Source organism: Arachis hypogaea, chromosome 18 (assembly GCF_003086295.3).
Source record: "Arachis hypogaea cultivar Tifrunner chromosome 18, arahy.Tifrunner.gnm2.J5K5, whole genome shotgun sequence".
Taxonomy (NCBI): domain Eukaryota; kingdom Viridiplantae; phylum Streptophyta; class Magnoliopsida; order Fabales; family Fabaceae; genus Arachis; species Arachis hypogaea.
Window position 1 is genome coordinate 82037814 of NC_092053.1, and position 27607 is coordinate 82065420.

Consider the following 27607-nt stretch of genomic DNA (forward strand, 5'->3'; position numbering starts at 1 on the left):
TAAAATCAAGAGAAAAGAAAGAAGAAGAAGAATAAGAACTACACTTAATCCATTGAATCACAATAGAGCTCTCTAACCCAATGTAAAGAGTTAGTTGATCATTGCTCTACAAAAATAGAAAAGAAAGAAAGTGCAGAAGAGTAAAGATGAAGATAAAAACTGAAAATAAAACTTCAAATTCATAAATGAAAAGTACAAAGAAAGAAATGGAAAAGTGTGTGAGGGGAGGGAGTCCGAAGACCCCTCTTCAATCCCCCATTCCAGGATTCCCCCTCGTCTAGCCAAAGATGATTTCAATGTAAAAACTAAGGCCTTTATATAGGCTCTCCTAAATTACAAAATGAAAGCAAATTACAATTAAATGAAAATTCCTATTCTAGATGCTTCTTGTGGCCTTGATTGGTTGACAATTGTGGGCTTGTTTGCTTGAGCTTTGAAGTGGGCTTGAGAGAGAAGTTAGTCAAGTTGAGGTCTAAGTGCTAAAGTTAGTGCCAAAGTTAGCCAAACTAACGCTACAAGTGTGGCGTTAGTGTTAAAGTTATTGTGGCTAACGTTGCACTTGCTGCCCAGTTGGTGTTTTTGGGGCTTAAAAGATGCCTCTTGTTTGTGCTCCAATTTCATGCCCACTATGGAGTATTATATATCGTTGGAAAGTTCTGAATATCAGCTTTCTAACGCAACTGGAATCACCTCAACTGGACCTCTGTAACTCAAGTTATGCTCCTTTGAAGTGGACATAGTCGCTGGCATATATGCCAACGTTACTGGAAATGTTGATTGCCAATAACGCCAGCGATTTTCATGTTTCTGAAGCTCAAACTTAGTTTCCAACCCATACTATTATATATTGTTGGAAAGCCCTAGATATCTACTTTCCAATGCCGTTGGAAGTGCATCATTTAGAGCTCTACAACTCAAGTTATACTTCTTGGAAGGTGAAGAGGTCAGTTGGCCAAAATACAGGCTGATACCATGTTCATCATTGCACTTTCGGGGCAGGTTTTCTCCCTCAAATTTAGTGTCAACCATGTAGTGCTATATATGCTTGGAAAGCTCTGGAATCCTACTTTCCAATGCCACTGGAATCACCTCATTTGGAGTTTTGTGGCTCAAGTTATTCTTGTTTGAAGAAGGCATGGTCAAGCTGCCAGGTGGGACTTTTGCCCACGTTAACTACCTCGTTAACTAAGTTAACGTGGGAGTTAACGTGGCTCTTTGTGGCTTGTGTTGGCAACGTTAGTGACAATGTTTGGTGTCACTAACGTTGTCGACAACTTCTTCTTCTTCACGTTAACTAGGTTAACGTGGGAGTTAACGTGGCTTCTTGGGGATATGTGGTTGCTTCCAACGTTAGTGACAATGTTGGGTGTCACTAACGTTGTCGACCACTCTTGCCTCTTCACGTTAGCTTCCACGTTAACCAAGTTAACATGGGAGTTAACGTGGCATTGTGCACTTAGACCAACGTTAGTGACAATGTTGAATGTCACTAACGTTTGCTTCCTTTCCCCCTTTTAACGTTAGAGGCCACGTTAACTAAGTTAACGTGGACTCTAACGTGGCCACTTGTGAGCATTGGCCAACGTTAGTGAAAAATGTTAAGTGTCACTAACGTTGGCTCAAATTCCCTTTCTTCACAGTTAATGCCACTATCTTTTCTCACTAACGTTGGGGCTTTCCTTCCTTCCACGTTAGTGCCCACATTAGTGTAACTAACGTAGCCACTAACGTGGCTTCTTCTCTTATTCTTTTGGCCTGAAATCAATCAAACAAAGTACATCAAAGTCTTGCTCTTAATCATGGGATCATGCATCATCCAATTTATTATATAATTCATGCAAAATTCTCATGAAATCATGTAAAGTGCACAATGTTTGCTTGAATCAAGATTTAAGTGAATATCTACCCAAAACTACCTTATTTCCTAAGAAAGTGCATGAAACTACCTTAAAAACAGTAAAGAAAAGGTCAGTGAAACTGGCCAAAATGCCCTGGCATCACAATGTGCCCCTTAGCTCCCATGTTAGAGTCCACGTTAACTTGGTTAACGTGGCTTCTAACGTGGCTATGCTAGCCATCTCCAACGTTAGTGACAAAGTTGAATGTCACTAATGTTGGCTCATCATCCCTCTCCTCACGTTAGCTTCCACGTTAACTAAGTTAACGTGGGAGTTAACGTGGCTCATTGTGGCTTGTGTTGGCTCCTTCCAACGTTAGTGACAATGTTTGGTGTCACTAACGTTGTCGACAACCTTTCTTCTTCACGTTAACTTCCACGTTAATTAGGTTAAGTGGGAGTTAACGTGGCCTTTGGGGAGAGTGTGTGTTCATCCCAACGTTAGTGACAATGTTTGGTGTCACTAACGTTGTCGATCACCTAGTTTCTTCACGTTATCTTCCACGTTAACTAGGTTAACGTGTGAGTTAACATGGCTTCTTATGACTTGGCCAACGTTAGTGAGAATGTTGAATGACACTAACGTTGGCGTCCCCCTTTTCTTCTTAACGTTAGAGGTAAGTTAACGTGGCAACTAACGTGGCCACTTTTGAGCTTGGTCCAACATTAGTGATAATGTTAAGTGTCACTAATGTTGGCTCCATTTCCTTTCTTCCACGTTAGAGTTCACGTTAGCTTAGTTAACGTGACTCTTAACGTGGGCAATGATGGCTTCGAGAGCGTTATTGGCAATGACTTTTCTCATTAACCTTGCAAGTTACTCCCATTCCACGTTAGTGTTAACGTTAGTGTAACTAACGTAGCTACTAATGTGGTTCTTCTTTGCTTCCTTTGTCCTGAAATCAAGCAATAAAGTGCATCAAAGTTCTAGTCCAAGTCATGGGAGATGCAACATCCAATTTGTCATTAAATTCATGCAAAATCCTCATGAAATCGTGTAAAGTGCACAATGTATGCCTGAATCAAGATGTAAATGAATATCTACCCAAAACTAGCTTATTTCCTAAGGAAATGCATGAAACTACCCTAAAAACAGTAAAGAAAAGGTCAGTGAAACTGGCCAAAATGCCCTGGCATCACAACAACAAACTTAAAGCTTGCTTGTCCCTAAGCAAGTACTGGAACAAGAGAATGATGAATGGAATGCCAAGAGACATGAGTCATTCTTGTGGAAGTCATGTCCCTGGTTTTATGGTGGTTTCATGCATAGCAACTTAGGTTCATTCCTGGCTTTCAGACCTTTATCATGTCCTAGAATACTCACTGTGGTTGCATCCCATGAGACTTTTATTCATTGATCCTTTTGTTGTTATTTCAGGACTTATTTTTGTTCTTAAGCTAAGTGCTCTGTAAGGGGGCAACTCTTTAAAAACAAGCTTTCAGTCAACACTCCCGAACCAGTTGGTTCAAGGTGCTAGGTGTTGAAGCACCCCTAAGGACTTACTTGCTCAAGTCTCTCCCCCATACATACACACCACATGCACATAGTTTATTTATTTTCTTTTCATGAGACCTTGGTGTCCAGCACCTCTTTGGGTTACTAAATGCTCTGTATTGAGGGTTACTCTTGATAGTGGACTTTCAGCTGATAATCCCGAGTTAGTTAACCCAAGTTACCAAGTGATAAGGCACCCCTAAGAGCTTATTCATCCAAGTAGATCCCTCACATAGGAGCACCACAGACACATGCCTCAAGATTAAAACCATAGGTGCCTAGCCTTATTGCTTACTCTTTTTCTTTTATTTTTCAACCTTTATTGTTCTTTCCTTTTTCTTATTAGGATCTTCGTATTTAGCTAGTCTCATGAGGTGTGTCTCAAGCATAGTATTCATGACAGATAGTTGTCCTCCCACCTTATGGTTGAACAACTTAGCTAACTTATGACTATACCATAAACTCATGAACTTATTCTATAGTATGAACTCTACTCTGGTCTCTTAAAAACACTCATTCTCTTTTCATTTGATTCAAAGGGACAGGCATACAAGTAAGTAAGGAGATGATGTAGTAACATAAAGACTAGCAAACATAGACCTATTCAGAAAGAAAACTTTAAAGACAGAATTTAAAAAGTTCAACTAACATGGAAGCATGTTCTATTTCATACAAGATCTTCCTTATTTAAAGCATAGAAAAAGATGGACCAGAGAAGGAACTCCACCACCTTTTACTCTTGTGGATGTCCATGCTCTCCTTCTTGCTTGTCCTCTTGGTGTTTTTCTTGATTGCTTGTGCTCCCACTTCCCTTGCCTTTTCCAAGCAGCTTCTTCCAGAAACCACCATCTTCCATCTTCTTCTTGAGTGTTTCCTTCTGCTGTTTCACCTTCCTCTCTTCTTGTTCTAAAAAATCTTTTTGGACCTCATCATATGTAGGGATGGCATAGTGTAAATGATGCATATTACTAGACATGTAGTTCAACTTGGCTTGAGTGTTTACGTTGAACTCCTCCCTATGTAGTTGCCGTCCTTCATTAAGTACAGTGAACTCATTGAATGCTTATCTTGACGTTCTTGCCTCTCAGTAACTTGGTGGATGACTTGAGTGAGCTGGGAGTATTGTTCCTGTTGCTGCTCCATTTGTTGTTTCTGCCACTCTTTTGCCTCTTGGAGCTTGATGCTGCCATGAATGAAGTTAATGCAAAAAGGGTGTAGTGAAGGGAAGAAATGCAGGATTTAGAGAGTAGGAAGTTGAAGAACTAGTTGCTGGAAAGTGAAGTGCAAGGGATAGGAATTTCGAATGTGGAGATGGTGCGGATTGGATCCACTTATATAGAGAAGTGATGAGTGGATGAAGGGTGTGGATTAATGGAATGGTTTCTTGATGGACGGTTGGGGTTGTGCATGGATAAAGGACAAGGATCACCACTTTATGATGGAGATTGCTCAGTCTTCAAGGGTCTCATTCTTTTCAATATTGCATGTCAACATTTTCCAATGCATTCCCTTTTTAGAACAAGTGTGTAGTCCCTCCTTTGGTGGTGTCCGAGCACTCTTCATTTAGTTGTCCAATCAATCCCCTTCAATGCTCCTCTCCCTTTCCCTATAAAGATAGAATAAGAGAGGTAAGAAATATCATAAAAAAATCAATTTAAATTTTAAGGCTAGAATAATAAAGAGAAGAAAATATTTTGTTTATTCATGAAATCCAACTAACTAACTAACTGTGTATCCTTATATGCACATTGGTGGCACCATGGGGTGACACCAAACTTAGTTTGGAGCACTGTGATGAAAAGTTCTGTTCAAAGCTCCAAGACTAGCATGCTCTCAGTTGCATTCATGCTTTCTTGGCATGCTTTGAACACCAAACTTGTTCTTCACTATATACTGCAATATAAGGATTTCACCAAGTGTTTGTCAAGTTTAGGTTGGAATTTATGAATATTGACTTATTCACTAGTAAAAGCTCATAAAACATGGGTTGCCTCCTATGTAGCGCTTCTTTAGCATCACTAGCTTGACGTTTCTCCTTCATCAGGGACGTTGATAATGCTTCAAGTCCTCCCCTCTTGCCTTGGACTTATATCCATTGGTTGCATCAATGATCTCTACATGTTCCAAGGAGAGAACTCTGTTGATAGTGAAGACCTTAGGTAACTGAGATGGTACAGTGGGGAGATCAGGGGGGATATCTGGGAAGTAAGATGAGATCACTTTATTCCCTAGAGAGAAGTCCTCTGTAGGGATCTTCTTGTTCCTCCACCCTCTTAGTACCTTCTTCTTTGTCCCTTTTGATGTTGCGTTGCTCTTGGTGACTTCTTCTTCTAAGGGAATTTTGTTGTTGTCTTCACATGTCTCTGGTGGTTTAGGTTCCTCCAGCTTTTCCTTGATTTGTGACAACTGCTTATTTCCTTGTTCATCAACCAAGGGCTTTCCCAGATGGGTTGGTTGTGTTTCAGTGCTTGCTTCCTCTGTCAGTATCTCATTATGATCTTTGCTTGATTCTTTGTTTTCTTGGTCTGCTTCTTGTGAGAGTTTGAAGACATTAAAGCTGAGTCGTTCATCATGGATCCTTAATATTAGCTCCCCTTGCTCCACATCTATGACTGCTCTGGCTGTAGCTAGGAATGGTCTTCCCAATATGATTTGGTGAGTGTGACTCTCTTCCATGTCCAAGATGACAAAGTCTGTGGGAAGAAAGTATTTCCCAACCTTTAACAACATATTTTCCACCACCCCTATTGCTTGTTTTTGAGTTTTGTCAGCCAGCCTGATGACAACATCTGTGGGCAATATCTCATTGATCTGCAGCCTCTTTACCAGGGATAAGGGCATTAAGTTGATGCTTGCTCCCAAATTGTAGAGTGCCCTATCAAACATTGTTTCCCCTATGGCACAGGGGACATGAAAACTCCTTGGATCTTTTCTTTTCATAGGCAACTGTGGTTGAATGAGGGCACTGCACTCCTTGTTCATCACTATAGTTTGGCCTCCCTTGAGTGAGCTTTTCCTGGGAAGCAGCACCTTCATATACTTGATGTATGTGGGCATTTGTTGAATAGTCTTGATAAATGGTATGTTGACATGCAGAGATGCAAATAAATCTAGAAACCTTGAGTATATTCTCTTCTCCACAGCACCATTGAGCAGTTGGGGAAAAGGTGCATAGAGTCTCAGCAGCTCCTGTTGTGAGATTTCTGGTTCTTGATGAACTTTTTCCTTCTTCTCTACTGAGGTATCTTCAGGTTGTTCTGACAGCTTGCTTGGCTTGTCCTCAGTCTCCTTATCACTTATAGTGACCATCTTGCAATCTTCCCATCTTACCTTTTTTATTTCACCTCTCGGATTCTTCTCTGTGTCACTTGGGAATCCATCTGTGGGTTTGGGAATTTGCTAGAGAGATACCCCACTTGAGATTCCAACCTCTTGATTGTGTCTCCGTGGTTCTTGAAACGGCTCGCACTTCCTCCTTGAACACCTTGTTGTCTTGAATCTCCTTTCCTATGCCTTCAATAGATTCTCAATCCTTGAGAGTCTGTCATCAAATGATTGTAGATCGTGATTAGAGGTGGAAGGACGAGGTAAGTTATTTTGGTTTTGATGTGGATGTGAAGAGGTGTTGTTATTGGGGTGTTGATATGGTCTAGATGTGAAATGTTGGTGGCTTGCATTGTTGGGATTTGGGCGTCTTTGATCAAGGCTTTGGTCTTGTTGATTTTCCCACCAAAGTTTGGATGATTCCTCCATCCAGGGTTGTAGGTCTTGGAGTATGGATCATGGTTTTGCCTAGGTGAATTTCCAATGTAGTTGACTTGCTCCTGACTTCCCTCTGCTTCTTCATTCACTCCTTCTTGGGTTGTTGATGAAGTGGAGATTGCTGCTACTTGGTTCCTCTCCATCTTCTTGGTGAGGTCAGCCAGCTGCTGGGTAATGAGCTTGTTTTGGGCCAGCGAGCATCTACATTGTTTAGCTTCATCACTCCTCTCGTGTTCCCTCTTTCGGAAGCATAGAAATAGTCATTCTCTGCTATAGTTTCAATGACATCTATGGCCTCCTCAATGGTCTTCTTCTTGTTCAAAGATCCTTCGAATGAATGGTCTACGGCCTTCTTTGACTCATAAGAGAGCCCTTCATAGAAAATGTGCAGCTGCACCCATTCGTTGAACATATCTGGTGGGCACCTCCTTGTTAGGTCCTTAAACCTCTCCCATGCTTCATATAGAGTCTCACCATCTTGTTGCCTGAAAGTTTGGACCTCAGCTCTAGCCTATTGATTTGTTGAGGGGGTAAAATCTTGCTAAGAATTTGTTCACCACATCTTCCCAAGTTGTCAAGCTCTCCTTTGGGAAAGACTCCAGCCACTGGCTGCCTTATCCTTGAGTGAGAATGGAAATAAGAGTAGTCTATAGGCGTCAGGATGAACACCATTAGACTTACTGTGTCACATATTCTCAGGAATGTGGTTAAATGTTGATTGGGGTCCTCTTGGACACACCCTCCGAACGAACAGTTGTTCTGAACAAGGGTGATGAGTTGTGGCTTCAGTTCAAAATTGTTGGCATGGATGGTTGGCTTTTGAATGCTACTTCCACAGTTTCCTGGGTTTGGATTGATGTAAGAGCCTAAAACTCTTCTATCCTCCCCAGCATGATTTGCTCGTCCTCTTCCGCCATGGTTGTGAGCTTCTTCTTCATGATGGTTTTCCATGTTTTCTTCCATGTTTGGTTCAAAGTATTCTCAAAGTGTTCCTCCTCTTCTTCAGCACCAACTACATATTTTTCTCTTGCCTCCCTCCTTAGTCTAAGGAAGGTTCTCTCAGTTCAGAATCAAAGGAAGTTGATGCCCCGCTTCTTCTCCCTGTCATACAACCAACAAGTACAAGCAAAGAGAATAGGTGCAGAAAGTATATCTGTCAGAATTACTGTTAGTGTGAGTGATGCAATATATCAAACAGTTAGTGGGTTAGTGAAATGAATGGTAATAAAAAGAAAGAGTAGGGGAAGGGACGAAATTAACTAAAACAGAAAGTAAATGACTCAAACAGAAAATTAAATCAAACAAAACAAAAATGCTCAATCTAGTTATCTTCCAATTTAATCATTGTTGATGCACAATCAATCCCCGGCAACGGGCCATAAACTTGATGCACGGAAAACTTGTCTCATAACAAATTTCCTTCGGCAAGTGTACCGAATTTGTCGTCAAGTAAAAACTCACAATAGAGTGAGGTCGAATCCCACAGGGATTGATTGATCAAGCAACTTTAATTAGAGAATGTTCTAGTTGAGCGAATCAGAATTTGAGTTGAGAATTTGCAGAAAATTAAATGGCGGGAAAGTAAATAATAGAAAAGTAAATGCTAGAAATAAGAGCTGAATGTAGATGACGGAAATTAAATTGCAGAATCTTAAATGGGAATGGGGAAATTGCTCATAAAAGTAAATGACAGAAAGTAAAGAGAATGGGTAAGATCAGAAATGGGGAGTTCATTGGGCTTAGGAGATGTTGCATTCTCCGGATCAATTTCATTTTATCTCTTCCTCAATCAATGCACTCATTGATCTCCTTGGCAATCTTAAGTGATTGAATTATAATTTCTTGTAATTCAATCTCTCAAATCTTGATCAATAGCCAATTCCTTGGTCAATTGCTCATGAGAAGAGATGAAGTATGGTCACTGATTATACCACATGCATTTCCGAAATCAAGTGTTGAGAGGATTATAGTCACATATCCATCCAAACCCAATTTGGTCCAGCATGAGAAAGCATTTCTAGCATGATCTCTTCATTCCTCTTTCAAGGTTCAGAAGAGATCCAAGTATGAATAGCTTCTTTTCCAAGATAACTACCCAATTGGATGAAGATCGAAACTTTCAAGTAAAATCAAGAGAAAAGATAGAAGAAGAATAATGAAAACTAGTATTGATCCATAAAATTACAACAGAGCTCCCTAACCCAATGAAAGGGGTTTAGTTGTTCATAGCTCTGGAAAATGAAAACAAAGATGGAGAATACATGATGAAACTAGAAGTGCAGAGAAAGTAAAATACAGAGAGTAGTTCTATGCCAAGAGGCTCCCTATAATTTCCAACTCTCCAAAATAATTCAAAGCTACTCCTATATATACTACTCTTCTACTCTTCTAGTTGGTTCTTCAAGTCTTGGGTCTGGGCCTTTGGATCTTGAGTTTGAAGCAGTTATCTTCTTCATTGGGCTTGGCTTTACTGGCAGAGAGAAAGTGTGAAGTGGGCAGAAACTTTAGCTCAAGACGTTAGTGGTGTTAACGTTCAGTGAAAATATGGGTTTGAGAACGTTAGTGACATTCAACTTTTTCACTAACATTCCTCACCCAAGTAAGAGCCACATTAACCTCAACGTTAGTGGCACAAACGTTGCCGCTAACGTTGCCTCTTTGTCCTTCGCGCACGTTATTGGGACTCAACTTTCCCAATAACGTTGAGAAGCCTCCCCTTCCCTACGTTAGAGTCCACGTTAACTTAGTTAACGTGGCTCTTTTAACGTAGGCTTGCCAACCTTCGAGAACGTTAGTGACATTTAACATTGTCACTAACGTTCCAATGTGCCCCTTAGCTCCCACGTTAGAGTCCACGTTAACTAGGTTAACGTGGCTTCTAACGTGGCTGTGCTAGCCATCTCCAACGTTAGTGATAAAGTTGAATGTCACTAACGTTGGCTCATCATCCCTCTCCTCACGTTAGCTTCCACGTTAACTTAGTTAACGTGGCTTATTGTGGCTTGTGTTGTCTCCTTCCAACGTTAGTGACAATGTTTGGTGTCACTAATGTTGTCGACAACCTTTCTTCTTCACGTTAACTTCCACGTTAACTAGGGTGGGAGTTAACGTGCCCTCTTGGGGATAGTGTGTGTTCATCCCAATGTTAGTGACAATGTTTGGTGCCGCTAACATTGTCAATCAGCTAGTTTCTTCACGTTAGCTTCCACGTTAACTAGTTAACGTGGGAGTTAACGTGGCTTCTTGTGACTTGGCCAACGTTAGTGAGAATGTTGAATGACACTAACGTTGGCGTCCCCCTTTTCTTCTTAACGTTAGAGGCCACATTAACTAAGTTAACGGGGCAACTAACGTGGCCACTTATGAGCTTCGTTCAACGTTAGTGATAATGTTAAGTGTCACTAACGTTGGCTCCATTTCCTTTCTTCCACGTTAGAGTTCACGTTAGCTTAGTTAACGTGACTCTTAACATGGGCAATGATGGCTTCGAGAGCGTTATTGGCAATGACTTTTCTCATTAACTTTGCAAGTTACTGCCATTCCACGTTAGTGTTAACGTCAGTGTAACTAACGTAGCTACTAATGTGGTTCTTCTTTGCTTCCTTTGTCCTGAAATCAAGCAATAAAGTGCATCAAAGTTCTAGTCCAAGTCATGGGAGATGCAACATCCAATTTGTCATTAAATTCATACAAAATCCTCATGAAATCATGTAAAGTGCACAATGTATGCTTGAATCGAGATGTAAATGAATATCTACCCAAAACTAGCTTATTTCCTAAGGAAATGCATGAAACTACCCTAAAAACAGTAAATAAAAGGTCAGTAAAACTGGCCAAAATGCCCTGGCATCAGATTCAGAATTCAACAAGAGATTGTAAAGAAAAATTAATCAGAGTAGTAAAAGATGAAATAAGTTGCAGAAAATTAAAACAGAAAGGTAAAATTGCTTGAAGAACAAAACAGAAAGTAAACTTAGCTCAATTGTGAAATCTAAAAGAGAAATTGAAGATCTCAGGAGATCAATGAGACTAGTAAGTAGATCTAGATCTCAATTCCTTCCTTGATCAAATATAAAATAAATTGCATAAGAAATGAAGATGAAAGCAGTAGATGAAAGTTGGATCAAATTCTTCAAATCTCAGAATTATGCAGAAGAAGAACAAAAATGAATTTCATATCAAGAATTGAAAAATAATTTCTTCAATCTCAATCCAAAATTTAAAAACAAAAGAATGAAGTTGTAGAAGCAAAAAAAAAGAAAAACAAAGAGAAAGAGAACTCAGATATCAGTCCCACTTCCCAAATTCAAAATGAATACTCTCATGAAAACTAAAATTGAGCTAAGAGTCTAAAAGAAAGTAAAAAAGAAGGTCCTCCACAAATCAAACTAACTCCTATTTATACACTTTCTATTTTTTTTATCTTCAGACTTTGGAGTGGACTTTTCAATTTGGTGAAGAATTGGATCCAAATTGACTTTTGATTGAAAATGTGAACCAAGGCCACCTCCAGTGGAGCGCTCTGTTAAGTGAGCAAACGTAGCGCTCACTGGCCTTGTCCCAGGCTTCGAACCAGGCTTCAATTGTAGTGCTCCGTTGGTGATTTGAACGCAGCGCTCAATGGCTATGTGTGCCTTCCAATTTTTGTCTCGTGCCAAGCCCATTTCCTTGTGCATGGTAGCGCTCAGTGAGGTAAGGAAACGGAGCACCCCTTGCTTGGATTTGAGGCTCCCACTTTCGAGCCCTGCTGGCTCCATTTGTGCCAACAATTCCTTAGGCACTAGCGCTCAGTTAAAATGAACAACGCAGTGCCCTTTTGCCTTTGAGCATGGTTTCCAAATTTGAATCCTGGCTCTCCCATTTGGAACTAATTTCCTTGTGCCAAGCTTCAATTGTATAGCGCTCAGTTGGTGAAAGTAACGTAGCACTACTTGTTGCTTCCCTTGTGTGCATGGTTCGATTCTTGGTGAATCCATTTTGGCCAACTTCCTTGCCAGGCCTTGTAGCGCGCTTTTCTTTTCTTCATGGGGCGCTCCTTTGTGGACATGGGTTCGAACCATGGCTGCCCCATTTGTGGAAGTCGCACCTTGATTTTCTTTGTGCCAAGCCACGATAAAGTTAAAAGAGTTAACTGAGTGCTCTTGCTGATGCCTTGTTGATGAGTGGATAATTTATACCCTTTTTGGCATTGTTTTTACATAGTTTTTAGTATGTTTTAGTTACTTTTTTATTATATTTTTATTAGTTTTTATGCAAAAATCACATTTCTGGACTTTACTATGAGTTTGTGTATTTTTCTGTAATTGCAGGTATTTTCTGGCTGAAATTGAGGGACCTGAGCAAAAATCTAATTCAGAGGCTGAAAAAGGACTGTAGATGTTGTTGGATTCTGACCCTCCTGCACTCAAAGTGGATTTTCTGGAGCTACAGAAGCCCAATTGGCACGCTCTCAATTGCGTTGGAAAGTATACATCTTGGGTTTTCCAGAAGTAGATAATAGTTCATACTTTGCCTGAGATTTGATGGCCCAAACTGGCATCTAAACGCCCACCTGAGGCCCTTTTTTTGGAGTAAAATGCCAGAACTGGCACCAGAACTGGAGTTAAACGCCCAAACTGGCACCCAAGCTGGCGTTTAACTCCAAGGATGGCCTATGCACGTGTAAAGCTCAATGTTCAGCCCAAGCACACACCAAGTGGGCCCCTGAAGTGGATTTCTGCACTATCTGCACTTAGTTACTTATTTTATGTAATCCCTAGTAACTAGTTTAGTATGAATATCCTTTTTAATATTGTATTCGTATGGTTGGAACCCTCTTTTCACTTTGATGTTACGTTTTAGAGGCCTCTTTTCACTTATGTATTTTCTATGGTGGAGTTTCTATACCCCAAAGATTAAGGTGTGGAGCTCTGCTGTTCTTCATTAATTAATGCAAGTACTATTGTTTCTCTTTCAATTCATGCCTACTTCTTCTCCAAGATATACTCTCGTACTTAATTTAGTTTAGTCAGAATGAAGGGGTGACCCGTGAAAATCACCCAATCTTTGTTACTCGCTTAGCCAATATCCGCGTGCCTGACAACCACAAAGCAGTCTACATGATGTTCAACGTAGTCATTGGACAACAGCCAGAGTATATTCTCTTGGGTATCTAATACACGGACGGAGTCCGTGAGATTAGTATCTTCGTGGTATAGGATAGAACCATTGGCAACCATTCCTGAGATTCGGAAAGTCTAAACCTTGTCTGTGGTATTCCGAGTAGGATCTGGGAAGGGATGACTGAGATGAGCTTCAAACATGCGAATGTTAGGCGCAGTGACAGTGTGCAAAAGGACAAGGTTGATTGATAAATCATTCAAAAACCAATTAATTCTAGCTTAAATATTATGATTTTGTGTCAAATAAATGATGGTTGATTGAATTGACATAACCATGCAAATTCACTCCAAATCACTTACTTATAATGCAAGAAATTGCATAAAACCTAAGGAAACAAGTGAAAAATGCTTGAAAAGCAAGCATAAGATGACTTGTCATCACAACACTAAACTCAAACCTTGCTTGTCCCCAAGCAAGCACTAAACATAAGAAGAAATGAAATGAAACAGAGAAGCATACATATCCTTATTTAGCAGATAATTGAACATGGTTCATGGGGTTTTATGCAGACAAATGTAGCTCAATTATTCATAGCTATCTGATATGACATGTTTCCTTAAAGGTTCTTTAGAATTACTGCTATGCTGCCTTGCTTTTTGATTGATCCCTTGCTTGCTTTTTCTTTCTTTTTTTTGCTTTGGAAAGCTTATTTATTAATGAAAGCTTGGTGGCAAGTGTTGCAGCATCCCTTTTGGCTCAATTTTTGCCCAACACTTCTTCACCACAGACACATGGCTCACAATTTCTTGCTAGGAACATTGATGCCCAGCATCTCTTTGGATTACTAAATGCTTTGTAACTAGATTGCTCTTGATAATGGACTTTCGGTTGGCAATCCCAGATTAGTTAATCCAAGTGGCCAAGTTTTAAAATACTCCTCAGAACCTAATTGTCCAAGCATATCCTAGTACAAAAGCACCACAGGCATATGTCCTAAGGTCCAAGCTATTGGTGTCTAGTCTTATTGTTTGTTTCTTTGCCAATTCTTGGCTTTTCTTTTTCTCTTTCTTCTTATTTTGCTTCATTCTCAAGGGATATTCATTGATGAAAGGCTTTATGGTAGCAACCTAATTCACACTTCAAGGAACATCTTATTATGTAGCTTTTATTATTGAGCTATTCATTAAATCAAACAAGTACCACCATTGAATTCTCATTCTAATTTCTACAACATTGGACAATCACTTTCTTGTTTCAAACATTTTTCTTTTATTTATGCAGAAGGGAAACAAAACAAAATTTCAAGCTAATGAGTTATGACAAGCATAATGCAGGCTAGCATTTTTGGTAAACATGTCCACTTACACCTAATTGAACACTTAAGCAAGACATATAGGAATCTCCAAATTAAAATACTCTAAAGCAACAAGGATTAAGTGTCAATACAACCTGTTGGGAATGTCTCTCAGCTTTTCCTTCTGTCATCATTATTTCTCTCTGTTGTTCCTCCTTTGGTGATGATGCAGACCCCTTTCACAGATTGAATATTTTCCTACATAATCCTTGAAAGTTACTTGTTTCTTAAGCCCTTAGGCAACTGGTTAGTATGCAAGATTTGCTTAGTTCCTTACCAATGTTTCTTATGCAGCCAGCCAACCATATATGAAACCTTGTGCCTTTGCTGAAGGTCACAAAACTAAAACTAGAAAACAAACAATGGCTAAGTAATTTCTCTGATTGCTTGGAGCTAGCAACTGATTATGCAGAAGGTGAAAATTTGTTTTCAATTGAGATTTTGGTGGAACACCAAACTTAGCATTCTTCATTCTCACTTGAATTATTTTTGTGTGCAACACCAAACTTAGCTCCTTGCAATACAGATAAGACTAATCAACCTTTCTATTGAAATAACTATGAAAAGAGATTACCTCAGGTTGGGTTACCTCCCAACAAGCGCGCTTTTATTTTCACTAGCTTGACATCCTTCATTCTTGCTCAGCTCAGGTTCTGAACTTCCTTTTCTTTGTCCCATTGGCCTCCCAAGAATTGCTTTGCCCTGTGACTATTTGCTGTGAAATGGCTCTTTATTGCTTCATCTAGCAATTCAAGACTTCCATAAGGAAAAACCATTGTCACCAAGTAAGGACCAGTCTATTTGGATTTGAGCTTGCCAGGGAAGACTTTGAGCCTGGAGTTATATAAGAGTACTTGCTGTCCTGGTTTGAACTCCTTCCTTGAAATCTTCTTGTCATGCCAACTCTTAGCCTTTTCCTTATATATCTTAGCATTTTCATAAGCTTCTAGCCTAAACTCATCAAACTCATTTAGTTGCAGTAGCCTCTTCTCCCCTGCTACTTGAGAATCAAGGTTGAGGAGTTTAGTGGCCCAGAAAGCTTTATGTTCAAGCTCTACAGGGAGGTGACAAGATTTGCCATATAACAGCTGAAAATGAGACTTTCCAATAGGAGTTTTGAATGCTGTCCTGTATGCCCAGAGTGTGTCTTCTAGCTTTCTAGCCCAATCTTTTCTAGTGACTCCCACAGTCTTCTCTAAAATCCTCTTCAAATCCCTATTTACAAGTTCTACTTGGCCATTGGTCTGTGGGTGATAAGGTGTGGCTACTTTATGCATCACCGCATATTTGTGAAGTAATTTCTCCATCTGTTTATTGCAGAAATGACTGCCACCATCACTGACAAGTCCCTTAGGCACCCCATATCTAGTGAAAATGTGCTTCTTCAGGAATTGAAGGACAATTTGTGCATCACATGTGGTTGTGGCTATTGCTTCCACCCACTTTCAGACATACTCCTCTACTACCAAAATATATTTGAAAGAGTAAGAGAGCGGAAATAGGCCTATGAAATTAATGCCCCAAAGATCAAATAGTTCCACTTCTAGGATGTATTTCTAAGGCATCTCATTCCTTCTTGTCAATCCTCAAGCTCTTTGGCATTCATTACATTGGTGAACAAACTCTCTGGCATCCTTGAAGATGGTTGGCCAATAAAATCTGCTTTGCAGTACTTTGGCAGCTGTTCTCTCCGATCCAAAGTGTCCACCATAGGCTGAACCATGACAGTGCCACAATATATCTCTCATCTCAGTTTCAGGGACACACCTCCTAATCATTCTATCCAGACATCTTTTGAACAAAAATGGTTCATCCTACAAGAACTTCCTAGCTTCATTGAGTAGCTTTTTCACTTTTTGCTTGGAGAGTTCTTGAGGGATCTTTCTTCCCGCCTTGTAATTTGCTATGTCAGCAAACCAAGGTGCTTGTTGAACTTGGAAAATATGTTCATCAGGAAATTTCTCTTTCACTTGCTGTGGTACGTCTTGATTGGTCTTTTGTGGCACTCTTGACAGATGATCTGCCACCTGATTCTCGCTCCCCTTTCTATCTCTTACTTCAATGTCAAATTCTTATAGCAGTAGCACCCATCTGATGAGTCTAGGATTTGCATCCTGTTTAGACATAAGATACTTGAGAGTAGCATGATCAGTATACACTATAACTTTTGAACCAATCAAGTATTGTCTAAACTTATCAAATGCATATACAATGGCTAGTAGCTCTTTCTCAGTGGTGGTATAATTTTTCTATGCTTCATTCAACACCTTGCTAACATAATATATAACATGATGCAATTTGTCTTTCTTTTGCCCCAATACAGCACCAATTGCAAAGTCACTTGCATCACACATAAGTTCAAAAGGTAGTCCTAATCAGGAGGTGTGATGATTAGTGCTGTGCTGAGTTTTCTCTTTAAAGTTTCAAAGGCATGCTTGCAATTGTCATCAAAGATGAAAGGACTATCAATCATTAGCAAATTGCTCAATGGTTTTGCTATTTTTGAAAAATCTTTGATGAATCTCCTGTAAAAACCAGTATGTCCAAGAAAACTCATTACTGCTTTCACATTAACAGGTATAGGAAGCTTTTCAATGATTTCTATTTTAGCTTTATCAACTTCTATACCTTTGCTTGAAACCTTATACCCAAGAACTATCCCTTCAGGAACTATGAAATGGCATATCTCCAAATTCAATACCAGGTTAGTTTCTTGGTATCTTTTCAAAACAAGAGTTAAATGTTGCAAGAAAGTGTTGAATGAATTGCCAAAGACCGAAAAATCATCCATGAAGACTTCTAAAATTTTTTCCACCATGTCAGAGAATATAGAAAGCATACACCTTTGAAAAGTTGCAGGGGCATTGCACAGACCAAAGGGCATCCTTCTGTAAGCAAAAACTCCAAATGGACAGGTGAAGGAAGTCTTTTCTTGATCCTTGCGATCCACCACTATTTGATTGTACCCAGAGTACCCATCCAAGAAGCAATAATAGGCATGGCCAGCCAATCTTTCCAGCATCTGGTCAATGAATGGGAGAGGAAAGTAATCTTTCCTTGTAGCATCATTCAATCTTCTATAATCTATGCACATCCTCCACCCAGTCACTATCCTGGTGGGGATCAACTCATTCTTCTCATTGGTGATGCCTGTCATTCCTCCCTTCTTTGGTACAACTTGAACTAGACTCACCCATGAGCTGTCAGAAATTGGAAAGATTATCCCAGCATTCCATAGCTTCATGACTTCTTTTTGAACCACATCCTTCATGGCTGGGTTGAGTCTTCATTGGGGTTGAACTACAGGCCTTGAATCTTCCTCCAATATAATTTTGTACATACAGATGGTAGGGCTTATGCCCTTGATATCATCAATGGTCCACCCCAAGGCTGTCTTGTGAGCTTTCAACACTTCGATGAGCTTTGTTTCTTCTTCTATGTTCAGAGAGGAATTTATGATTACTGGTAAAGCATCTGTTTTCCCAAGGAATACATACTTGAGATAAGGGGGGAGAGGCTTTAATTCTTGTTTTGGCACCTCCTCTGTCTTGTCTTGTTCCACCTCTTTCTCAATGGAAATTTCAGCTACTTGTTCTTCCATTATCTCTTGATCTCCTTCCCCTTCTTCTTCTTGTTGCTCGTGATAATTGGCTTCCAACATTTCTTCCACCAAACCTTCTATCATATCTACTCTCATGTAGTTCTCTTGCTCAGGGGGATGTTGCATTGATTTGAGAACATTGATGACCATTTGCTCATTGTGCACCCTGAAGGTAATTTCTCCCTTTTCTACATCAATAATAGCTCTTGTTGTGGCTAGAAATGGTCTTCCCAGGATAATTGAGTTGTTTTCTTCCTCTTCTGTGTCCAAAATCACAATGTCTGCAGGGAAGATAAACTCTCCAACCTTCACCAATAGATTTTCCACAACTCCATTGGGTGTCTTGATTGATCTATCGGCCATCACCAGTGACATCCTGGTAGGTTTGCTTTTTACTATGGAAAGCTTTCTCATCATTGAGAGGGGCATCAAGTTAATACTAGCACCTAGATCGCAGAGAGCTTTTTCCAATGTCATCTTGCCTATTGTGCATGAAACCACGAAGCTCCCTGGATCTTTAAGCTTTGGTGGAATACCCCTTTGGATCACAGCACTGCATTCTTCAGTGAGCATAATGGGCTCCTTCTCATGCCAGCTTCTCTTTTTGTTAATGAGCTCCTTCAAGAACTTTGCATACAGAGGCATATGCTCTAATGCCTCAGCAAGTGGGATATTAATCTCCAGCTTCTTGAAGACCTCAAAGAACTTAGGGAATTGTTGATCCTTGAGTTCTTTTTGTAGCCTTTGAGGATATGGCAGAGGAGGTGTGTAAGCCTTCACAACCTTCCTCTGGTCTTGAGATGGTTCCTCCATTACTTGCTTCCCTTTTCTTGACTCTTGTGGTTGCTCATCTTTTTCTTTAAGCTTCTCTTTGTCCTTCTTGTTAAGTATAGCCTCTTCCTTGTTGCTGGCCTCATCATTCACAGTTGGCTTCTTGTCATTCTCCATAGGCTTCTTATTGGCTTCTTTGTCATTCACCAAGATTCTTCCACTTCTTAATTGAATAGCTTTGCATTCTTCTTTCAGATTTGGAATGGTATCACTTGGGAGTGAGCTTGTTGGCTTTTCAATCACTGCTTGGTTAGACAGTTGCCCAATCTGGCTTTCTAAGTTTTTTATTGAGGCTTCATGATTCTTGCTTGTCAGTTCCTGATGTTTCATCATCTTTTCTATTAGTATCTCCAGGTTTGATATTCTTTGAGTATCTTATGGTATTTGTGGCTGGTTGTGGGGTGTTGAAGGAGGATGATAGGTGTTTTGGTTAGTGGCTGGGTTATTGGGTGGATAATAGCTGGAATTTGGGTAGTTATTTCGGGGTTTTCTGTATGGATTGTGGTTAGTGTTTTGCTTGTTACTGTGGTTTGTGTAGGTTGTGTTTTTTGAGTTGTTTTGGGTTGAATTTTCTGCCAGGGCTGCTGGTTTTGATTGTGGTTATCTCCCCATCTTAGGTTTGGATGATTCTTCCAAGAGGGGTTGTGTGTGTCTCCATAGAATCCATTCTGGCTGGATCCTTGGTTGTGCATGTAGTTCACTTGTTCCTGTTGCTGATATTCACCATTTTCCTCATTTTATCCCCACCCAGTTGGTGGTTGATTGGTGACATTCACTGATGCAACTTATAAGCTATCAATCCTCTTGGCCATCTGCTCAAATTGTTGCTGGATTTGCTGCTGCATCACCTTGTTTTGAGCTAGAATAGTGTCCACTCCTTCCAACTCTAGTACTCCCTTTCTTTAAGCTGGTTGGCGTTGCCTTTGATGAGAAAAGAAGTATTGATTGTTTGCCACCATATCTATGAGGTTTTGGGCTTCCTCTGTTGTCTTCATTAGCTGCAATAAGCCTCCTACTGAATGGTCTAGTACTTCCTGAGCTTTTAGAGTCAATCCTTCAGAGAAATTCTGAAGTATGTCCCATTCATTGAACATTTCAAGGGGGCATTTTCTAATCAGGGCCTTGTATCTCTCCCATGCCTCATAGAGGGATTTTGCATCCATCTGTGTGAAGGTTTGCACCTCTGTCTTTAATCTGATAAACCTTTGAGGTGGGTAGAACTTGGCTAGGAACTTATTCACTAGATCCTCCCAACTAGTGATGCTTTGTTGTGGAAAAGCTTCAAGCCATTGAACAGCCTTGTCCCTCAATGAAAATGGGAACAGCAACAATTTGTATATATCTGGATGCACACCATTGGATTTCATTGTGTCACAGATCCTCAAGAAAGTAGGTAAATGCTGATTTGGATCTTCTAATGGACTTTCTCCATAGGAGTAGTTGTTTTGTACTAAGGTGATGAGTTGGGGTTTCAATTCAAAGTTGTTTGCATTGATATTTCGGGTAAGGATGCTACTCCCACAATGCCTTGAATTAGCAAATGTACATGAAGCCAAGACTCTCCTCTGGGGTTGACCATTGTTGTTGGCCACTCCCACCGCTGGATTTGTTGAATTTTTCTCCATTTCTTGGTATTCTTCCTCTGATTCCTCTTCTCCAACAGCTTCCTTTCCTCTTGCTTCTCTTCTTAGTCTTCTGAGATTTCTCTCGTCTTGGTCATAAAAGGTAGGGATCTCTCTCCTTGCTTCTGTCATACAACCAAAACAATAAGAAACACACAAAGCACTCTGTAACTTGAGTGCAGTAAGAGTTAGTAGAGACAAAGTCTCAAATAGTAGTGTGGTTGTTAAAAATAAAGGAAATAAACAAAAAAAAGAAAAAATGCTTCATCAAGACCACCACCTTACTTAATCATTGTCAATCTAGATCAATCCCGGCAACGGCGCCAAAAACTTGATGGGTGGAAAACGATTCCAACACAAAACTCTCCGGCAAGTGTACCGGGTCGCATCAAGTAGTAATTACTCACAAGAGTGAGGTCGATCCCACAGGGATTGATGGATTGAGCAATTTTAGTTAGGTGGTTAATTTAGTTAAGCAAACAGTTGATAATTTGAGTGAATCGTGACCAACAGAAGATAAATTGCATGAAAGTAGAAGGGAGAGAGGAATTTGACATAATCTAAAGGTGCAGAAGAAATAAAAGAGCTGAATCTTAAAGTGAAAGTAATGTAAATGACTAAAGCTTAGATTGCAAGAAATGTAAATAGCTGAAGCTTAGAGTGCAAGAAATGTAAATTGCTTGAATAGTAAAGGGGTGTGGGAGCTGGGATTCAGAATTCAACAAGAGAATGTAAAGAAAAATTAATCAGAGAAGTAGAAGATGAAATAAGTTGCAGAAAATCTAAACAGAAAGGTAAATTTCTTGAAGAACAAAACAGAAAGTAAACTTAGCTCAATTGTCAAATCTAAAAGAGAAATTGAAGATCTCAGGGGATCAATGCGACTAGCAGGTAGATCTAGAACTCAATTCCTTCCTTGATCAAATATAAAATAAATTACATAAGAAATGTAGATGAAAGAAGTAGGTGAAAGTTGGATCAAATTCTTCAAATATCAGAATTATGCAGAAGAAGAACAAAAATGAATTTCAAATCAAGAATTGAAACAGAATTTCTTCAATCTCAATCCAAAATTTAAAAACAGAAGAATAAAGTTGTAGAAGCAAAAAAAAACAAAGAGAAAGAGAACTCAGATCTAAGTCCTAATTCCCAAATTCAAAATGAAAACTCTCATGAAAACTAAATTGAGCTAAGGGTCTAAAAGAAAGTAAAAAAAAAAAGGTCCTCCACAATTCAAACTAACTCCTATTTATACACTTTATATTTTTTTGATCTTCAGACTTTGGAGTGGACTTTTCAATTTGGTGAAGAATTGGATCCAAATTGACTTTTGATTGAAAATGTGAACCAAGGCCACCTCCAGTGGAGCGCTCGGTTAAGTGAGCAAACGTAGCGCTCACTGGCCTTGTCCCAAGCTTCGAACTAGGCTTCAATTGTAGTGCTCCGTTGGTGATTTGAACGCAGCGCTCAATGGCTTTGTGTGCCTTCCAATTTTTCTCCCGTGCCAAGCCCATTTCCTTATGCATGGTAGCGCTCAGTGAGGTAAGGAAACGGAGCACCCCTTGCTTGGATTTGAGGCTCCCACTTTCGAGCCCTGCTGGCTCCATTTGTGCCAACAATTCCTTAGGCACTAGCGCTCAGTTAAAAGGAACAACGCAGCGCCCTTTTACCTTTGAGCATGGTTTCCAATTTCGAATCCTGGCTCTCCCATTTGGAACCAATTTCCTTGTGCCAAGCTCCAATTTTATAGCACTCAGCTGGTGAAAGTAACGTAGTGCTACTTGTTGTTTCCCTTGTGTGCATGGTTCGATTCTTGGTGAATCCATTTTGGCCAACTTCCTTGCCAGGCCTTGTAGCGCGCTTTTCTTTTCTTCATGGGGCACTCCTTTGTGGACATGGTTTCGAACCTTGGCTGCCCCATTTGTGGAAGTCGCACCTTGATTTTCTATGTGCCAAGCCACGATAAAGTTAAAAGAGTTAACTGAGCGCTCTTGCTGATGCCTTTTCAATTTTGTTTCCTTGTAGCGCTCCGTTTGTTCTATCAACGCAGCGCCCTGGCCTTGTGCCTTTGTGCCTTGGTCTTCAATTGCTAGCGTTCACTTATTGAGCACTCCGCTCACTTTTTGAGCGCTATGCTTGCTTCCTTGAGTGAGTGCCACACTTTTCTATCATAGGCCACACTTTTATGGGCACGCTTTCCTTTGTTCTTTCTTTTCTTCACCTACAATCAATCAAACCAACCAAACAAAGCATCAACAAATTCACAAGATTCATAAATCATTCAAAAACCAATTAATTCTAGCTTAAACCTTATGATTTTGTGTCAAATAAATGATGGTTGATTGAATTGACATAACCATGCAAATTTACTCTAAATCACTTACTTATAATGCAAGAAAGTGCATAAAACCTAATGAAACAAGTAAAAAATGCTTGAAAAGCTAGCATAAGATGACTTGTCATCAGAGATGAAAATGATTTGATCCAGAGAATTCAATATCTCCTAAAACCCAATGAATCCCCATCTCTGATATACCTATTCTATTTACTTACTGTCTTTAATTTTATGCCAATTCCCCATTCCCATTTAATTTCATGCAATTTAAGCTTCTCTAATTTATTTTCCAGCCATTTAATTTCTGTTCATTTACTTTCTTGCAATTTAAGTTTCCCGCCAATTTACTTTCTGTAATTCCCAATTTCAATTTTGATTTCGCCCAACTAGCACAATTCTTCAATTAACATTACTCAATCTACCAATCCCTGTGGGATTCGACCTCACTCTACATTGAGTTTATACTTGACGACAATCTGGTGCACTTGCTGGAAGGAAATCTGTTGAGAGGCAAATTTTCGCGCATCAATTTTATGGCACCGTTGCCGGGGATTGGTTTTGTATTGACAATTACTAAATTGAAGGATAACTAGATTGAGCACTTTTCTTTTCGTTAGATTAATTCAATTTTAATTTCAGTTGTCATTTCTATTCTCTGCAATTTGTTTTCTCTTTAACGTCTTCATTCTCTTTACTTCCCATCAAACTAACCTACTAACTATTTGATAAATTGCTCTAACCAAGCTAACTATACTGTGTTTCAGTAGAATCTACACTTGCTATTTCTTGTACTTGCTCATTGTATGAAAGGTAGGAGAAAGGAAATCTCAACCTCATTTGATAGGGAACTGGAAAGAACTTTTTTGAGATTAAAGAGGGAAGCAAGATGAAAAAGAGTTGTTGGTGCATGATGAGCGGATAATTTATACGCTTTTTGGCATTATTTTTAGGTAGTTTTTAGTATAATTTAGTTAGTTTTTACTAAGTTTTTATTAGTTTTTATGCAAAATTCATATTTCTGGACTTTACTGAGTTTGTGTATTTTTCTATGATTTCAGGTATTTTCTGGCTGAAATTGAGGGACCTGAGCAAAAATCTGATTCAGAGGCTGAAAAAGGACTGCAGATGCTGTTGGATTCTGACCTCCCTGCACTCGAAGTGGATTTTCTGGAGCTATAGAATCTCAATTGGTGTGCTCTCAATTGCGTTGGAAAGTAGACATCCAGGGCTTTCCAGAAACATATAATAGTCCATACTTTGCCCAAGTTTTGACGATGCAAACTGGCGTTCAAACGCCAACTTCCTGCCCTATTCTAAAGTTAAATGCCAGAAACAGGTTACAAACCAAAGTTAAACGCCACAAACAGGCTACAACCTAGCGTTTAACTCCAAGAGAAGTCTCTACACGTGTAAATCTCAATTCTCAGCCCAAGCGCACACTAAGTGGGCTCCGGAAGTGGATTTCTGCATCATTTACCCATTTCAGTAAACCCTAGTTACTAGTTTAGTATAAAAACTAATTTTAGTGATTTATTTCACATCTTTTGATCATTTTTGAGACTATCTTTGTATCACTTTTGATCTCTTTATCACGTTTAGGGGGCTGGCCATTCGGCTATGCCTGGACCTTCATCACTTATGTATTTTCAACAGTGGAGTTTCTACACCCCATAGATTAAGGTGTGGAGCTCTGCTGTTCTTCATGAATTAATGCAAAGTACTATTGTTTTTCTATTCAACTCAAGCTTATTCTTATTCTTAGATATTCACTCACACTTCAACCTGTTGAATGTGATGATCCGTGACACTCATCATCATTGTCACCTATGAACGCGTGCCTGACAACCACTTCCGTTCTATCTGCAATAGCTTGAGTGTGTATCTCTTAGCCTCCTGGTTTACGATCAGAGTCTTCGTGGTATAGGCTAGAATTATTGGTGGCCATTCCTGAGATCCAGAAAGTCTAAACCTTGTCTGTGGTATTCCGAGTAGGATCTGAGAAGGGATGACTGTGACGAGCTTCAAACTCGCGAGTGTTGGGCATAGTGACAGACGCAAAAGGATCAATGGATCTTATTCCAACATGATTGAGAACCGACAGATGATTAGTCGTGCGGTGACAGCACATTTGGACCATTTTCACTGAGAGGACGGACAGTAGCCATTGACAACGGTGATCTCCCAACAGAAAGCTTGCCATGTAAAGGAGTATGAATGATTGAATGAAGACAGTAGGAAAGCAGAGATTTAGCGGGAGCAAAACATCTCCATACGCTTATCTGAAATTCTCACCAATGAATTACATAAGTATTTCTATCTTATTTTATATTTTATTTATATTTTAATTATCAAAACCTCATAACCATTTGAATCTTCCTGACTGAGATTTACAAGATGACCATAGCTTGCTTCAAGCCGACAATCTCCGTGGGATCGACCCTTACTCACGTAAGGTTTATTACTTGGACGACCCAGTGCACTTGCTGGTTAGTTGTGCGAAGTTGTGAAAAAGAAGTGAGATTACGATCGTGCGTACCAAGTTGTTGGCGCCGTTTTAGAGATCCCAATTTCGTGCACCAAGTTTTTGCCGCCGTTGCCAGGGATTGTTCGAATTTGGACAACTGACCGTTCATCTTGTTGCTCAGATCAGGTAATTTTTTTTAATTTTAAGATTTTTATTTTTGTTTTCGAAAAATTTTTCAAAAAAAAATAAATAAATTATTCTATGTTCTTCAGAATTTTTAAGAATGAATTCTAGAGTTTCATGAGATATGTTGAATCTTGGCTGGCTGTTAAGCCATGTGTAATCTTTTGGACCGTGGTTTCAACTATCTTTAGAAGAGCTTCTTTGTCTTTCTCAACAAATTAGCTGTTGTATGTAATGATCTGCTAAAGCTTGGCTGGCCATTGGCCATGTCTAGTGTTTTGGACCGGAGCTTTCACTAAAAGCTTGGCTGGCTAGTAAGCCATGTCTAATTCCTGAACTGGAGCTTTAGACTAACATTGCATGATTCCTGGAATTCTCATTAAAAATTTTGAAATCCTTATTTTTCTTTTTCCAAATAATTTTTGAAAAATACAAAAAAAAAGTTAATAAAATCATAAAACAAAAAAAATAATTTTGTGTTTCTTGTTTGAGTCTAGTGCCAAATTGCAAGTTTGGTGTCAATTGCATCTTTTTAACTTTTCAAAAAAAATTTCGAAAAATTCATGCATGTGTTCCTCATGATCTTCAAGTTGTTCTTGATGATCTTCTTTGTTTGATCTTTGCATTTTTATGTTTTGTGTCCTTTCTTGTTTCTCATATGCATTTTTGAGTTATTAGTGTCTAAAGTTTTAAAATTTCTAAGTTTGGTGTCCTGCATGTTTTTTCTTTTCTTAAAAATTTTCAAAAATAAGTTTTGATGTTCATCTTGATCTTCAAAGTATTCTTGGTATTCATCTTGACATTCAAAGTGTTCTTGCATGCATTAGTTGTTTTGATTCATAATTTCTATGTTTTGTTTCAAATTGGTGTTTTTCTCTCTCTTTACTAAAAATCCAAAAATCAAAAATATATCTTTCCTTATTTTACTCATAAATTTTAATTTCAAAATTCTATCTTTTCAAATATTTTTCAAAAATAAAATCTTTTTCATTTATTTTTACATATTTTTGAAATTTTTTTATTGATTTTCAAAATCTTTTTCTTATTTTTATTTCATATTTTCGAAATTAATGCTAACAATTAATGTGATTGATTCAAAAATTTTAAGTTTGTTACTTGCCTATTAAGAAAGGTTCAATCTTTAAATTTTAGAATCATATCTTTTTAGTTTTTTGTTAGTTAAGTAATCAACTTTAATTTCAAAAATCAAATCTTTTTAAATTTCCTTTTCAAATATTTTTCAAATTAAATTTCAAATCATATCTTTTTCAAAAAATCAATTTTCAAAATCTTTTCTAACTTCTTATCCTTTCAAATTTGATTTTCAAATCTTTTTCAATTAACTACTTAACTTTTTGTTTGATTTTAAAAGTTTTCTATTTCAATCATATCTTTTTCAAAACCACCTAACTACTTTTCTCTCTCCAATTTTCGAAAATCACTAACAACTTTTTCAAAAAAAAAATCTCTTTTTATTTAATTAATACATTTTGTTTCAAATTTTAATTTTAATTTTGTTTCTCTTTTTAATTTTTGAATTATAACTGAATTTTTTTTAAATAAAAAAACAAAAATATTTTCCTTTTCTTTTTAATTATTTTCGAAAAAACATTCCTTTCTTTCCTTTCTATTCTTCTCTTCTTCTACTCACATAAAGGAATCTCTATACTGTGACATAGAGGATTCCTCTTCTTTACTGTTCTCTTCTTTTTCATATGAGCAGGAACAGGGATAAAGACATTCTTATTGAAGCTGATCCTGCACCTGAAAGGACTCTTAAGAGGAAACTAAGAGAATCTAAAGCACAACCCTCTGGAGAGGACCTGACAGAAATTTTCGGAAAAGAAGGAGACATGGCCGAACCCAATAACAATGGTAGAGATGCAAGGAAGATGCTTGGTGACTTTATTACACCCTCTTCTAACTTCTATGGAAGAAGCATCTCAATTCTTGCAATTGGA

At 38.8% G+C, this 27607-nt stretch overlaps 1 protein-coding gene and 1 non-coding gene across 2 annotated transcripts; one reads left to right on the forward strand and one right to left on the reverse strand.

Annotated features, from left to right (window-relative positions):
• Positions 1–7561: 7561 nt before the first annotated feature.
• LOC112774226 (small nucleolar RNA R71) lies at positions 7562–7667 on the forward strand. Its single transcript, XR_003188724.1, has one exon. It is a non-coding gene; the product is annotated as a small nucleolar RNA R71 (small nucleolar RNA).
• Positions 7668–17896: 10229 nt separating this feature from the next.
• LOC112770127 (uncharacterized) lies at positions 17897–19159 on the reverse strand. The gene is made up of 2 exons (XM_025814542.1): positions 18766–19159; positions 17897–18693 (listed from the first exon to the last, which is right to left on the reverse strand). The coding sequence occupies exons 1-2, from the start codon at positions 19157–19159 to the stop codon at positions 17897–17899; spliced, it is 1191 nt and encodes a 396-aa protein (XP_025670327.1).
• Between the last annotated feature and the right edge of the window lie 8448 nt (positions 19160–27607).

Bases quoted from the DNA above. Each gene is read 5' to 3' on its own strand.
- LOC112770127 (XM_025814542.1), bottom strand. From the start codon at position 19,159: ATGGAGAATGACAAGAAGCCAACTGTGAATGATGAGGCCAGCAACAAG. The intron at 18,694-18,765 runs GTGCTGTGATCC...CATGCACAATAG, and splicing joins TATGCTCACTGAAGAATGCA to GCAAGATGACATTGGAAAAA.